The sequence below is a fragment of the Typopeltis vanoorti genome, chromosome 10 (genome assembly GCF_054136105.1).
Source record: "Typopeltis vanoorti isolate ZY-2024b chromosome 10, IOZ_Tvanoo_1.0, whole genome shotgun sequence".
NCBI classification, from domain to species: Eukaryota; Metazoa; Arthropoda; class Arachnida; order Uropygi; family Thelyphonidae; genus Typopeltis; species Typopeltis vanoorti.
The window spans coordinates 15,155,193-15,171,954 of NC_143558.1; the positions used below are offsets into that span (position 1 = coordinate 15,155,193).

At 33.8% G+C, this 16,762-nt stretch overlaps 1 protein-coding gene across 2 annotated transcripts in view; it reads left to right on the forward strand.

Moving 5' to 3' along the window:
• The window catches only part of LOC150102184 (serine/threonine-protein phosphatase 2A 56 kDa regulatory subunit epsilon isoform-like), a 270,781-nt gene that overhangs the window by 182,568 nt on the left and 71,451 nt on the right, over positions 1-16,762 (forward strand). For both annotated transcript variants that reach the window (XM_090399531.1, XM_090399530.1), the window contains exons 8-9: positions 9,106-9,159; positions 14,814-14,864. In XM_090399531.1, coding sequence (XP_090255657.1) covers positions 9,106-9,159; positions 14,814-14,864 — 105 coding nt within the window. The remainder of the gene's footprint in view (positions 1-9,105; positions 9,160-14,813; positions 14,865-16,762) is intronic.

The window sequence follows — 16,762 nt, forward strand, 5'->3', positions numbered from 1 at the left end:
TGAATCATAGTCGAGTAATGGTTTGAGAAGTTGTAGCTAAGGTTTGCATTCAGATAGTTAGGATCGAGCATAATTTCCCTGGATTCCAATAGCTTTCTTCCTGTTCTATATTACTATCAATGTAAGATCTCTGACACATTCAACTTTGTTTTGTGTCTTGTAGACTTATGTGGATCTGCAGGAGATATTACATTGCTGGTTAGTGCTGAAGCACTAGATCTCCCATTTGTGATATCCATGGTGTACTGTTTTGTTATGTCCTATGGGACATCCAAATTACTCATCAAAGGTGGTAAACACCTGGATACTACAGGCTACCATGTAGTGAAGTAAATTGTGCTTTTAGAGGCAATTAATAAATATTTTTAACAGATAAACACAAATTAAGGCTTTAAATTAACAAACTATCTTTGGTATAGGAACCATAATCTATTGATAGTATTCTTTCATCTATAAACCTCCTTATGCTGAAGATACTGTTAGTTTCAAGCCAAAATATTTGTAAATAAAGTTATTTAGCATTTCTTGGATTTACATGTTAAAAATATTTTTAATGAAGATTGGACAACTATTTTTATATCATGTTTTTATTTTTATTTATCTATTTTATCACGCTCACATTTGATAGGCCACAAGGCCTATAACAACCAAATTCCATGTCTGGGCTAATTAGTTTGGATGACTAATGTTTAGGAAATGAATATATGAAAAGAACAGGCCAATAAATTAGTGATAGAGATTGGGATAAAAATATCAAACCAAAGAATTGGTTAATTCCACATAATTCATCCTGAAGATGACCAATCTGAAACAATTAACACTCTATAAAAGTATTTTTCATTCCTATCCCAATTAGTATCACTACTTCTTGGCCATTTTCTTCATATAGTTTTCTAAAACATCAGTAAGCCAGACTAATTAGTTGTTTTATCCCACTAATATTTCTAATATTAATATGGTTTGATTTTATTCATTCAGTAGCTGCATAGTTTTAATCTAATTTTCTCATACTTTTTGCTTGTTTTGTCACTTTAATGAATCGGTTATTAAATTTTGAAACACCTCCTTGTTGATAATAAATTTAGTTTAATCCTTTATCCAAGTGTAAGCAAACAAAGTTTGTGCCTGAAGTATCTTCAGGACTGAGGCAACTCATGGTAAAGATGGACTAAGCTCTCATCACTTGTCTTAGTATCTCCCATAATGCAAAGCACATCTCCTTGCGGACATGTATAATGCTATGCATTAATGGAAGGGCCACTACCCAGACCAGTTTCGACCTTTATTGAGGTCTCATCAGTGGGAGCCAGACCCAGAGGAAGTCCTGAAGATACTTCAGGCACAAACTTTGTTTGCTTACACTTGGATGAAGGATTAAACTAAATTTATTATAGTCTAACCAAGTGGGAAAAAACTTCCAACATCCTTGTTGATGTAATGCACATGTCAGATACATAGTTTCTAATATACCCCTAGGGAAATTTTAGCAGTGGTGTGCCCCATTTGCCTTTAAGTACACTGAACATGCCTGGAGCAACATGAACTTTATTCAGTCACTCAGATAACATCTCATATTGAGTATTTTAACTGGATCTCATCTGTTTTGGTCTTCTTTGTCTCAGTAATAACACTTTATATCCACATGATATGCTAGTTCTTCTGCCACCTCCACTTCTTTGTCATTGATACATATTGTGTTGCACGTCTATAATTCCACTAATGTTGAGTTCCAGTAGCTGATTGTTCATTGTTTGTCCTGGTTCCTGACAAAAACAATATAAGCGGCCTTTAAGTTAACATGAGAAACATAAGGAATAAGTAATGCTATTTATTTAAGGTCATGTATTTCAGCTTGAATATTACAGGCCATTATCAGCAGCAACAATAGTTAATTACAAAGTAGAATACATTCTACTTTGTAGTATAACATTTGGATACTATTGAGTAAGTTGGATATGAAGCTCAGTTTTGATATATTTTATCTATGTGTCCATTTGGATGGTTAAGGAATTCTGAATAATTAAATGAGTTTTTCAATACATTATAAGTAGGAGAGAACAAATGATCACCCCTTATTCTTTCTCTTAAGTAATTCCCAATTTTTTTAACATTGTATATAAATTTAATTGCCAATTTGATTTCATTTGTATATGGTCCATAGTTCATGCATCTTGGTCTCGGTCTTTCAGGTTCCAGACCTGAGCTAGTGAACTGAGATGTTCGACATAAAAGTAAGAAAAGGAAAAAATTCTAATGAGCAAAACTAATGAACCTAGCTCTCAACATGCCATGAAAATCACTCATTTTATCTGTAGAACATGTTGTAATAGTATATTTTCAGGAGAATAAAATGAAATTGCAGAAAATCTAAACAGACAATTATATTATAAGCATTCATAGACCATATTTCTTCTCTTTGATCACCAGTCCTGACTGCAATGTGTTTACATATTTGCGAATAGCTGTGTTCAGAGTCACTGCAACTTAAGCAAAAAAAAAAAAAAAACACAAAGTTCTTTACTGTATATAGTGTAGCTCTGATTTTAAGAGCTTATTAGATAGAACTAAATGCATGCAGTATTTTTATGTTTATAGTTCTGTTATGTAATTATACAGCATTTAATAACAAGTGAGATCCTCCTTTTGCTTTAAGAATGGCCTGAATTCTCTGTGTCTGAGTGTCTAAAATGTTACTCTGGGATGTTTGTCCATGTGCTGTCACAGTGGCATTGTCCATTTGTTGCAGATTGGATGGTAGCACACAGTACAAACTGGGACCCAGGTGCCATTTTTCCACTTGTCAGCTATTCAGTGTTGATGATCATGTGCCTAATGAAACTGCATCTTGTTCTTAGCTGACAGCATTGGGACCCAGGATGGTCATTTGCTTTTGTACCCCATCCATGACAATGTGCAATGAACTGTGTGGTCTGAGATGATGCTTTGATTACCACTGTTGTACTGAGCTGTGATTTGACTGGTTGTCAAATTACAGCTGGCTGTCACCTTCCTGTAATTTTTATTCTTCCATTCTTCTCTGACCCCATGCATGAATGAGCTGCTTTCATCCATAGGACTGTCATTCACTTGAAGTCTGGTTATTACACCACTCCTGGCACACCCTATACATTGTTGTGCATGAAAAGTCCAGAAGAGCAGATGTACTGGCTACAGTACATCTGGCACCAACAATCATACCATCTTCAATTACTTAAGTAACATCTTTTACCAATTCTTATGCATCAAACACAAAATACAGAATCCTCAGATGCCTGTCTGCCTGATTTATATATATCAAATGCAGCCATGTGACTCAATGTCATCAGGAATGGTCTGTTTTCCTAATAAAGTGGTTGCTCAGTGTAGTTTGTTAATGGCAGAACAAAATAAAAGAAACTTCCATACTGTGTAATGATTTTTTCTTATCATTGGGGATAAGAAGCAACTGTTTGGTACAAGAAATAGTTGTAATTATACTAACTGATTCTGAGACTGCTTAGAAAAGCAGTCTCAGAATCAGTTAGTTTTGTTTCTGAGAACTTTATTCAAGATAATACTTTCATGAAAGAATTATTTTATAAATTATACATGTCCAAGTTTTAAAAAGTTTGCTGTTTGTTGTATATTAAATTTTGTTTATTTTTTATTCATAATCCTAGTTAAAAAGCATTTCACAAAATGCTTAGTTTCTGAATTTATGAATGTATAGCTTTCTTTATAGAAAACAAATATTTAAACATATGACATGTATAACAATTTGTGTTATTTTGAGCTGTATTTTCCCATTTCTCTGAATTATTCATTATGAATTGAAATAAACAGTTATGAAACAAATTGTTCCATTTAAGCCCTATACACATTTCTTTAGTTGCAATATGCAACTAAAGAAATATCAGTGATGTCATTATTGAAATTATTTTTGAACAATTATTTTATTGTTCAGATAGAAAATCTTATGCACCTTATTTTGGATAATAATAATAATAATATACCTTGAAATAAAATTTGATTCTTTTGATATCTGGCATTTTTGAAGTAGTGATATTTTTACTTTTTTTTAGGTGGAAAGAATGTATAAGTACATATTCCCAAAGTGAAAAACATTAATTCTCTGTGAAGGAACAGTTTTGGAAAAAAAAAAAAAAAAAAAAAAAAAAAATCCCACTATGAAGCATAGCTGCACTTTTTGAAATTTGTATCTCCTCTCACTTTTTATTTCTCTTAAAAATTCCCAAGTGTCATTACTGTGAAGATAGTTTCCATTTCTGAATGCTTCAGTATTATTATGTCCTAGCTAATAAGCCTCTTGGTCCTATCAATTGCCAGGCTGAAAGCTAAGATTGCTTATTATAAATAATATATTTTGGATAGATATCGAAATGTGTGAAACACACCATATGTTGGTTTAGAAAAAAATTCCATGTCTCTCCAGTTTCAACTTGCCTTTAACATAAACCATGAAAAGCAAACAAAGATTGAGAGAGGTCATTACATGCATAAAAATGCAAATCCCAATCCCAAAACTTCCAGTTCAATTTCTCTAATATGTTGGTTCCATTCCAACTACATTGACATTCACTTCTATTTCCGTTCTGCCACCTACACCTCTTTTACTAAAAGAAACAAATTTCAATTTCTTCAGTTACTTCTCACCTCACTTTGGATTTTTTTCATCTCACAGGTTGCATTTGTGGGTATGTTCGTTCTGCTCTTGTATGTCGGACTGTCAAACTTGGATAACCTCTTTTTGACCTTCTGTGGTCAAAACTATTTGTCAAATTTTGTTTTCTATTGATTTCCTGATATCACCACTATTCTAAACTTTTTTTGATTTTCTGTCTTGAAACATGATTTTCTCCATTTCAACTTTCTTAATAGTGAAGACATCTTCTGTGGTAATTTTAACCTTCACGTTTCCAACTGGCTTTCATTTCCTATTACAGTTATCCATAAGTAGAGATACTGAAGTGTTTCATTCATCCCAGAATACTGGATAAAGCTAACCACTCTTAAAACACTTTATCTCTTTCTTGCCAGTGAATGTTCCAAGTAATACTGTGTAAGTTTTGTTCTCTAGCCAAATCAGATCACATCTAATGGTAATTTCTACACTGCTCACATCCATTTATTGTCATCATCAAACTCCTGTATAGTGCTGCTTGAAAAGAATACAACATTATTACTGACTTCCTGTTAAGTTTTCCTCCAGATTAATGTATTATCAGTCAGGACTCCAATTTTCAAATCTTATATTTCAGTCTTCTAGGTTGATTGATATAATACCTTTAGCCATTGGTCTTCCTCTGGATCTTTTTCCAGATATGCTGTCAAAAAACTCTTGTTTTACTAACCTTTCCTATTCTGTTTTGACCATACCACCATAGATTAACTCTGCTCACCACATTCCTGAATGCTAATGTTAACTTGTTGTTAGCATTCAGAAATGTGTAAGAAGAGTTACTATTGTCTGTATTTTCTTGCCTTTATAAAAATGCCAAATGGAATGAATGAACATGAATTGTGTTTCATTTTCTTAGTTGGGTTAATTCTTCCAGTCCTCCTGAGTGAGATGTTTGTACAGACTTTCTTCACTGATCTTTTCTTTAGATATGGAAGCAGTATAGTAATCTGCTGTTTATCCAACCAGAGTGTGAAAGCAATTTGTTTCTGACAGTTGAAGGGTTAGATAAATGACATATAATTATGTGGTGCTCTACCATAAGTCATTTGATATGCATGGGTTCAGTCAATGGAAGAATTGTTGTTCTGAAGATCAGTTAAACAGTAATTACTATAATTCCTCATTCCATGTTAAATTCTCATCCATTATAATTATCCTTGGTTCTAAAGCAAGTACCAAGAGAAGAAAAATCGAGCATATTACAACTGGCTTTCAATAAAATCTTTATCTGTCTATGCTTGAACACCTATTACAACAATTTTAATACAGCTATATTTTTTTTTTTTGCTAAACTGGCTATTACTTTTCTCCAATCCTGCTGCTACTTTTATTTCCTGCAGTCAGATGATCTTTTGCATTGTTATCCAAAGGAAGGATGGGGAGGGGTAAGAAAAAAAAATATATTTTCTTTGTTAATTATATGAAGAGCCAAAGGCTTCAATTCGGACTTCAAGGTGACATGAACTTATTTAAGTTAAGGGATATTACATCCCATATTGTTTCTTAGCCGAATCGCTAAGAAACAATATGGGATGTAATATCCCTATTTTTGTTGTATTTCTTTCAATTCTTGCATTAGCGCTCTTGGAAAATGTCCTTTTGCATTTCAGATCACAATATTCGATATCTCTGTTTGATTTTCCCCAGAAAGATGGAGATATGTTAAGGCTTAAGAACATTGTGTTGGACATTTATTTACAGCACCTAAGAAAGGATTAAAAAGTAATTTTAATGCTTCCAGTATTTTGTGTCAGTCACTAAATCATCTTCAGGGAGTGCAAAGCAGTTGTAACACACACACACACACACACACACACACACACACACACACACACATGCACACAAAGGCAATGCGATACTCAGTGAAAGGTGATTATGATGACTCTAAAACCCTATCTAGGCTGCCTACAAACACCCATAGAGGGTGTTCGTAAGCAGACGTATGACTTCTGAGTGCTGCTGCAGATTTTATATATAAATAGGCTTAAGTGCTGGGAGGACATCATATCAGAAGGTTTAATGGATTATTGACCACTAAAGGAAGGGTGTGGGGGGAGTTCTTCCAGATGATCCTGTGAGTGGTATCCAATACATGGTCTGCCAGATTGGCCATAGCCGTGATTGTAGATGTAAGTTTTGTGGTCATCTATATGGATGGTGGCTGATCTACCTGTCTGAATAAAGTAAGCTTACTTGAAGGAACAGGGTACTTTATATACTCCAGATACTGAGAGAGGAGGGAGCTGATGTTTGGTAAAAAGGATAAGGGGAGGAAGTTTCTGGTGGGGCTTAAAAGCTGTGTAGGGGTTGTACTTTTTTAAAGACTTGGCTAGTTTTCGATGTACTACAGATGCGGAGGATGGTGGTGGTATTTCTGAAATTCTTCTGAAGAGAAGACCGAGGATTGTGGGTAGGATTTATTTTTTTTTCAATTCTGTAAGCACTGTAGCCATTAGATGAAAGAAACTGCTATGTGTTCACCCCCCCCCCCCATCCCCACTTGCCAATTTTTACATGGAAAGCTTTTGAAAAATTAGCCACATACTCAGCACCCCTCAAACCTTCTATCTGGCTAAGATGTGTTCTCTTTTTGGCCTCATGGCCCAGACATTAAACTCCTTCCTCTGTTACCTCAGTAGTTTACATTCAAGAATCCAGTTTATGATGAAAAAGGAAAATAATAATAGTTTACCCTTCCTAGACATCTTAGTGACACACCTTCCAAATGGTAATCTCTCTTTCACTTTATACAGAAATCCCACTCAAACAGACAGATACATTCACAGACTTTCCCAACACCACCACCACCGCCCCTTCCAACAATATGGCATCATTAAAACTCTAACCAATAGAGCTCACAATCTTTATTCCAGTGGAACCTCTCTATTAACAGAATTCAACCATATACACATCATCTTCCTATCCAATGGCTACACAGAAATAAAAAGATAATCAATCCTCTCCAAACCCTCCTCCCCCTTTCCCAATACTGGACTACCCCTTCAGAAGAATTTCAGAAATGCCATTCACCATCCCCTGCATTCAGAGTACATTGAAAAAATAGCCATATACAGTGTGTGTACTGTATATATACTTCACCTTCATATGTATGTATACTATATATAATGCTCTACAGAGAAAACAAGATAAAATGTAACTTTGCTGTTGACATAAAAGGAGTCAACAGCTTTGCCCCATTACAGTGCCGTTTTACTTGTATTGGAAATTCGCCCATATTCATTGAATTCCTTAGAATAGTAGAAAATCTTTACCATAAAATTATTATCCAGTTGTTCTTAGTTCTGTTATTATTATTATTTTTTTCTAAAGTAATGAGAAATCTACTGATATTTAATGTCTTAACTAATCTCTAATCCTAAATTCTAATTTCTAATATTCCTCACCTAATAAATAAGTGCCACTATGGTTTCCAACACTCAGTCAAAAAGATATCTTTGTTTATTTTGCCTGCCTTTTAAAATGCTGTAGTAAAGCTTTGGAAATTGAAGTGATTATTCTTTGATATCTCTACAGCATTTGACTGGGTTTACAACAAAGGCCCATTAAATCTCCTATATTATGATTTTTTTGTGACTATTGCAGTTTAATGCCTGCTTTCTCCCTGATGGCATATTATATATGATCAATATATCTTTATCCTCATGCTTTGCATTGTAATGTCTGAGTACCATTTGTCTGCTTGCTTTATTCTATATATCTGTTATCTCGCTTAGTTCACTGCAAATCAATCCATAGTTTCTCTGATAACAGTAGATGTGCTATTATTTCTCTTTTGATAAACCTTTTCATTACCATAGCTGAAATATTTTACTTGTTCTATAGGGGTTCGCCTTTTAGGATGCAGATAATATTTTCCATGTTCCTGTCTTTTTTCAGGTTTTGCTTTTTATTCCTGATACATTTTTAATGTGAATCCTACCCACAAAAGGTTATGTAAGTCTATAGTATATTTGTACTGTGTGTGCTAATTAATTTTTTAAACTTAATCTGGATACTCTGCTCAACAAACATGGAACATTGTCATTTCATGAGTGTCCTGTAAATGGGACAGTGGTCTCACATCATGCGAAGAAATTCATCTTCCACCTTAAAAATCACCAACATTCACATACATAGCAGAATTTGAACCTCACAGCTTGTTGGTTGGAGGTCATCTACTCGCTAACTAGTCTTCAAATTCATTTTTAACCATTTTTTTTTTCTTTAAGAACTGTATTCTTGTTAACCACAACATTTGTATTGCTTTCCTTGTGATATTCTGGTGTGACTTTTCAATGTATTTGTTAATCACCGTTCATAGATTTATTCCATAATCCCAATCAGCCATCAGCAAACCTTAAGTAGTTTGTATTTTAAAGTCCTAAAATGCTCATCAAAAGGTGACATTTCTCTGTTTTTTTCAGTTGGCCTACTGTGTTGTTCAGTTCCTTGAAAAAGATTCAACTCTTACTGAACAGGTAAGTGTTAAAACTTAAAATTAAAAAAAAATATGCTTGCTCTTGTTAATGAAGTTTTTAATATTTCTATGTTTACTAGTCTTATTTAGAAAAATTAATACCTTTTAAAATATAATCTTAGAGAACACAAAGTTAGGAATGTTATACATAACAGTAACTAAATTGAAAAGCATGAGAAGACTGTTAAAGGAACACATAAAATATCATTAAAGCAAAATGTTCTGGCTAATATCAGTAAAACTTATCAGGGAGAAAAATACATAAAAAGAAAAAGCATTCAAAGATTGTTTGAATGCTTTTAAAAGATGAAGAACATTATTTTAAAAGATGAAGATATCAATATTATGTGTTTAGAGTGGGTATGATGTAACAACTAGTTTGAAAATTTACTAGACTGAATCTCTGGTTTAAAAAGGCAAGAGGGAATATGAAGAAGGAATGTAACTAAATGTATATTTCATCTGTGTGAAATTATGAATGGCAATGGTAAATGACATTCGATCGTAATGAAGGTCAAGAAATTTTATATTGCCTTCTTCTACATAATTCAGGAGGCTTGTCAAATTAGATTGTTCATGATTAAGTAAAAGATCTTATCTGCTAATCTATTGTTATAACAAATGTGTTATACTAAACTGTCAGTAAAGTCATTACCAAAAGACCCAAAGACACACTGCTATTCTAAAGAAATTCACTATAGCAAACTATCGGTTATATTAAACTATTCCTGTTGGCCCCATGAACTCTCCTCAGCGAAATCTGAAAGTACAAATGTGAGGGAATTGAAACTGAAAATGGGAAAATTATAAAGGGACTTTTCTGTTGGGTATTCCAGGAATGTTTTCCATGACATTTCCACCCATGAAAAATTGTTAAATTTTTGAACCTTAGCACAATGAATGGGCGAGGATTAAATAGCTCAGCACCTATGTCCTTGAAACTGAACTTCAAAAAAGATTTACAAATCATTGGTGGAAAACCTGTTGGAAGTTTTTCCACTTGGTTATACTATAAATTAAAGATGCCAAGAAATTATATTCTTGGTTTAATCTTTTACCCAAGTGTAAGCAATCAAAGTTTGCACTCATATGTAGATGCTAATGACTTCACATCACTTGCCTTAGTATCCCATAATGCAAAGCACATATCCTTATTGACATGTATAATGCTATGCATTATGGGAAGGGTCACTAACCAAATCAATTTCGACCTTTATTGAGGTCTCATCAGTGGGAGCCAGACCCAGAGGTGATATCAAGGTTGAAGTAGTGTATAAGGAAAAGTCATATTTCCTTACAAGGCCAAAAGGAGTCACACTTTATTATTAAAATACTGTGGATTAGAGATAGTTGTTGGAAGTTTTTTTCACTTGGTTATACTATAAATTAAAGATGCCAAGAAACTATATTCTTGGTTTAACCCTTTATCCGAGTGTAAGCAAACAAAGTTTGCGCCTAAAGTATTGTCAGGACTGGGCAACTTATATAGAAGCTATATAATGACTTCACATCAACTTGCCTTAGTATTCATAATGCAAAGCACATATCCTTACAGACATGTATAGTGCTATGCATTATGGGAAAGGTCACTACTCAGAAGTGATAAAAAGATTGATGTAATGCAGAAGTGATATTTCTATATATGAGTAGCTGAAAGGTGTCACACCTTATCACTAAAATACTCTGGATTAGACAAAGATGTTGGAAGTTTTTCCACTTGGAAGCCCTAGGTTGTGGTCTGAATTACTTCAAGGATATACAATCTTCACAGTCAACTTTTTTTCTGTTGAGCCCATACATGACCAGTTGGTTAATCAACATATAGTATGTTAGTACCATATACAGTATGGGTAGTGGGTTGGGAAAGGAGAAACTTGTTTATATTTAATTTAAAAGCCCGTATATTGTATTCCTTGGAAAACACATAAGGGAGAAGACTGTTCCACAATACAGCATAGTAGGAATGAAAGAGGAAGAAAAGAAACTTTTCTGTGGGTTTCAAGGTGTACTGTGAAGGGATATTGGGCAGCAGCTGCATATGTTCCAGTGGACTTAGTATTGAATTGGGGAATTATTGATGCTATATCAGATGAACATTTTATCTGATATAGAAATATTTATAGAATACACATATTGCAGAAACCAAACACCTGTGCAAAAGTGGGAGGAGGGAATTGTTAAGAGATGGGTTATTAATCTATTAGTCCTCCTCTGTATTGAGTCAAGCATTTTGAAGGTGCTCTTAGAGCCCTGCTCCAAATGTGAGAGGAGTATACAAATTAGTGATTTATATAAGGTTAATAGCTATTCAGAGGTGAAGCAATGTCTTGAGTGAAAGTGAAATCCTAGTTTTTTTAGAAGCCAAGGAAGTAATGGTTGTGATATGTTTATGCCAGGAGAGGCCTGAATTTTTGAATTCAGGGTGATTCCAAGAAGAGTCTTGATCCTGATCTTGTCTGGAAATTTGAGTATTGTTAAAGGTAATACTGGGAGAAAATGGTTATTTTTTTGTGAGAAATAGGCAGAACTAGTTTTTACTAGCATTGAAATTGATGAGGTCTAAGCCATGGTCTGAATTACCTCGAGGATATACAACCTTCACAGTGTACTTTTTTTTTTATGTTGAGCCCATACACAAGAGGTTGGTTAATCAACATAAAATACGCTAGTATTATGTATGGATAGTGGGTTGGGAAAGACGAAACTTGTTTACATTTGATTTAAAAGCCTGTATATTGTATTTTGATCTTTAGTTGAATGGTAAGAGGATAAGTAACCATTCACCATCACACGTAGTGCATCCAGACAGAAAGCTGCAATCCAAATGCAGAGGTCCTGTGACAGACCAACCGATGGGAGTTTGTTTATTAAGCCTTTGTGCCAGATCCAGTCAAAAGCTTTGGAGATATCAATTACAACCATTTTAAATTCACCAGACTTCTCCCTGGCATTTGTTCAGACATGGGTGACATATATGTGAGTAGATCTCCTGATGATTGACAGTGACAGAATCCATACTCTGGTCATTTATTAGCTGGATGCCTTCGAGATAGTGTAGGAGTTTGGGAATTCATGGTTCTCTCCATTACTTTAGACAGGACCGAGGCGAGTGAGATAGGGCAGTAGTTTGATAGCAGTGATTTGTCACCCTTCTTGGGAATTGGTTGAACATAGGGTTGGGCAGCATTTACCAGTGTCAGTTATGCATGCATTGGAGGTAAAGTGTGAAGCCAGGAGATTGTTTTTTTTTCTGTGAGTGATGATGCAATAGAGCCATCTGGGAAGGGTCACTAGCGAAGAAGAGATCCAGGATGTTTGGAAAGTGGTTAGGCTATCTGGTAGGCATGTGAACAATTTGTTTAAGATCACTAATGATAGCAAATGTTTCTGCCATCTACCAGCTTGGTCTGTGCACTTTGAGGAGGAAAATCAGTTGATATGAACATTGAAATCTTTGAGGAAGATAATCTCACCGTTAGGGAAGTTGGACTGGAAGAAATCAACATTTTGGGAGAGGAAGTTGAAAAGTTCAGAATGATTGGCAGCAATAGAAATATCATATGAATTTGACAGAGTGAGGCAGATAGATTTTCAGCAAAAACAGGTCATAATGTGATTCGAAGTTGAATGTTATATTAGAGAAGAGAGGTGAGGAGTGTGTACTTAGGAAAGTTGAGATGAATAGTGCTTGAAGAGACAAAGATTTGAGTTTCTGTCAGAAATAGGTAGGGTGTTTGCATACTGGAGATGGAAGTGGAACTGTTGAGGTTGGAACTGAGCCCACATACGTTCGTGAAATGAATTTGGGAGGTTCTGTGGGAGTCATGGTTGACTACTTGGATCACACATGTTCCGTATGCAGTACTTATACTGTGGTTTCCGAGATGTTTATTAGTCATACTGATTTCCATGCTACAATTTTTTTTTGTAATTGGTGATCCATGCTTCATCACCACTTTGCCATTTTTCTTCGGGTTGTTGATGAAATCTGCTAACTGAAGGTAAGGTTAGGCCAGGCTTGTACACCCAACTGAGGAGAAATGCCTTTGAGGTAGTTGTTGTTCACATGAATTCCATGTTTATTTTTATCCAAATGTAAATGGTTTAAAGTAAAATTTTCCCATTTTTGTTATTTGATTGCAAATGCAGTTTTATGCATCCTTTATTTAATGTGATAAACTTGTAAGGAATAAAAATAGGTGGACATTTTCCTTTGCTATAATTTTTATTTTTATGACTCCTCTGTGGATTTCAGAATTCATTGCAGGAAGCTGCCTTTGCTGAAGTTTCCTAGAGGGGGGGGGGGGGGGCTTGATTTTCCATTTTTATGGGCATTTTCATACTTCCTTTGAAAAAGTCCCTATAACAATTCCTCTTATCAAGATGAGAATTGACATCAGGTGTTTTTCTCTTGAGGGTGTATGTCCTGTCAAATTTCTAACAGAGGCACTGTTGTGATTGCGACTAAGTGAAAAAAAATTTTTCATTACTATTACCTAGACTTCACAAACCATTTTCTGTCTACATACCAACCTAGATGGCGAGATCCAATAAAGATAAGGATTGGAATGATATCCTAATGATGAAACTCTTAAATTGCTGTAAGGAGCAATAGTATAATAATCACCCAGTGGAAAGGGACAGTATACACTGATATCTCTTCCCTTTCCTTATGAAGATGTCACTCAAGTATATATGCTCATTGATGTCTCTATTAGGTATCAGATAATTAAAGCATCATACAGTGAAGTCATCTTGATTGAAGATGATAAAAGCATTTCTATCTTTAAATTTTTTTTTGTATTAAATGAATACCCCACTATATCCCACAAAGTAAATGCTTACATAATACAAATGTATGAATCCTCAGATCTTAGGTTCAGATTATTGTTTTAGCACATTTGTTAGCATATTTTGTAGGGTAACAAGATTTCATTCCAAAAGTGATGTGTAATACTGCTGATTAGTAGTCTCATTTCAGTCATATGTTATCATTAAATTAAGTATTGTCTGTTTCATAAAGTCCTTGTAAATAACAAAAAGAACAGAAATGCCTCTATCACTACCAATTCACACATTAAAAAAATCTTAAATAAGTGTGTATCTGTGTGTGTGAGAGAGAACTTTCCCAAAGTTAATTTGGGTGTCTAAGAAGAATGACATTTGTAGTTCAATTTGTCATCAACTATAACTTTTTTCCAGACAGTTCTAGCTGATAATTTTTTATTTTATTTTTTTTTCTGCAGGAAAACAACCAAAGGAAAAAAAAAAATTGGTTTCTTAACTGTGCTCAGCAGCTAATCAGAATTAACCATAGAACATGCAGCAACTTCACATAATAAATAATAGTTAAATTGCCTCTGAATTAGCTATTATCGCAGGAAAAAAATTGGGACTTAAAAGAGTGCTGCCTTCTTCCTTTGAGTAATGAAAAGGTTTAGAGGATTAGTTTCATGTATTTATTTTTATTTACTTAGAAATGTCTTCGCTTTTTAAAGATCAATGCACATTATGCTATTATTGCTTTTACATGTAAAAATGTTTTTAACTCTTTTTTAAAAATAGTAACTGTGGTAATAAATGGTTACCATAAATATTTATGAAATGCTGTAGTTTAATAACTATTTATAATATGTTATTTACATTCAATCTCAGGTAATAAAGGGGCTGTTAAAGTTTTGGCCAAAGACTTGTAGTCAAAAAGAGGTAAGAAATAGCCATTCTTTATTGTTGACTTTCTACTGTCACTTTTCATCCATATTCTAAAATGCAGGGAATGCATTATTTTAGCTTCCCAAAATAATGAATTGACTGCATTTTACATACATAAGAATGCATTATCATCTAATTTTGTTGATGAGAAATAATTCATAATTAGGCAAATTGTCATTAGAAAAGTGAATAATGAAAATGCACAGTTAGAAATTTTAAGATTTTACTTTGTGAAACTTTATATAAAATAACCAGTTATTTAGAGAGAGAAGTCTATAAAAGATATCCCAGGTGAATTGTTAATAGATGCTTATCTGTATTACCAATTCACCATGGTTGTTGTTACAAAGCTGTGCATGCCAGTTTAAGATTATGCTCAAAATTATTATTTCAGGCTTCAGACTGTGATGAAATATTTGGTTGCATGATACTGTAATCGTTTTCTGATGACTTACTTCAGTGGGTATGCCAGATAATTATGATAGTCCAATAAAATATATCATTACTAATTTCCTACAGTTTTCATCCAAGTTGGTGATTTTTGTTAAGTCTTTGTTTGATTATCTCTTATCACTTTTCCATCTTCTGAAAATACACTACTAACTTCATCAACTCATGTATATATCTTGGTCTTTCTCTGAGCTTTTCCTACTAGTTTTGCGCTTTGAAGAGCAAAGAGTTTTATTGAATTTTCATCTCCCATTCTGTTTAAGTGACTATGCCACTTTAGGTTACTTCTTCTTAAACATTAAATATTTATAGTGAAGAGTTCTTTTCAGATATTCTCTATTTTGCCTTAGGACTCCTCTAACCTCTATTATCTCCTGTCTCTGGCACTTCATCAAAATGTAAGCATTAATAAAAATTAAGGCAAATTAATTGAGTATAGAAATGAAACTTTATTATGTTTAACTAGTATAAACTGTTAATTTATTCTTAACGGTATTGATGAGAACACAGACTTATAAGAAAATAATTACTATTTATTAACTTATACACTGATATTTCGCTGCCATTATATCCAGCATCTTCAGAGCACAAAAACAGCTTGTCACAGTACGCGAAACCACAACAATGTGGTATACAATGGGACTAGTTTAAACAATTGCAACAGACAAAACAAAGACTAATGTCCTAATTAGGCACAATCTATGTTTAAGAAAAAAAAAGAGAGAGAGGCAGGTATTAATCATGTCTTAAGATGACTGTCTCCCAAATTTACCAAAAATTTGGGAGACAGTCTCTTAAGACCTAATTATAATACCTGCTTTCTCTCTCTCTCTCTCTTTTTTTTTTTTTTTAAACATAGATTCCAATTGTTATACCAGATTGTTGTGGTTTTGCATACTGTGACAAACTGTTTTTTTTGCTCTGAAGATGCTGGATATAATACCAGTGAAATATCAGTGTATAAGTTAATAAATAGTAATTATTTTCTTATAAGTCTCATCAATACTGTTAAATTAATATGTACAGCGAACTCATAAGCCTTTCCATGTGTAGTATAAAACTATTCAAAACAGGTAACTTCATTGTCATACTGAATATTAATCTGCATGTTTTAAACATTTCATGTTGTTCATTAGAATCTAAACAATGACTAAGAATTATTTGTTTCAAAATGAAATACCATGAGTTGGCATGTTGAAAAGACTTAAGATGGTGGTCTAAACGCTCTCGGCTTAACAATGAAAAAACGAATATATAATTTAAAAATTATTTTTATTTTTCAACATAATCTCCCTTAAGACTAATACATTTATTCCAGCTCAGTGCCATTATCCCGTCCCTGTAGTGGTTCTCAGTAAGATCAGCAAAATACCCCTCTACAGCTGCAATCACCTCTTGATTCTAAGAAAAACGCTGACCAGCAAGGAAGAGTTTGTTTTGGA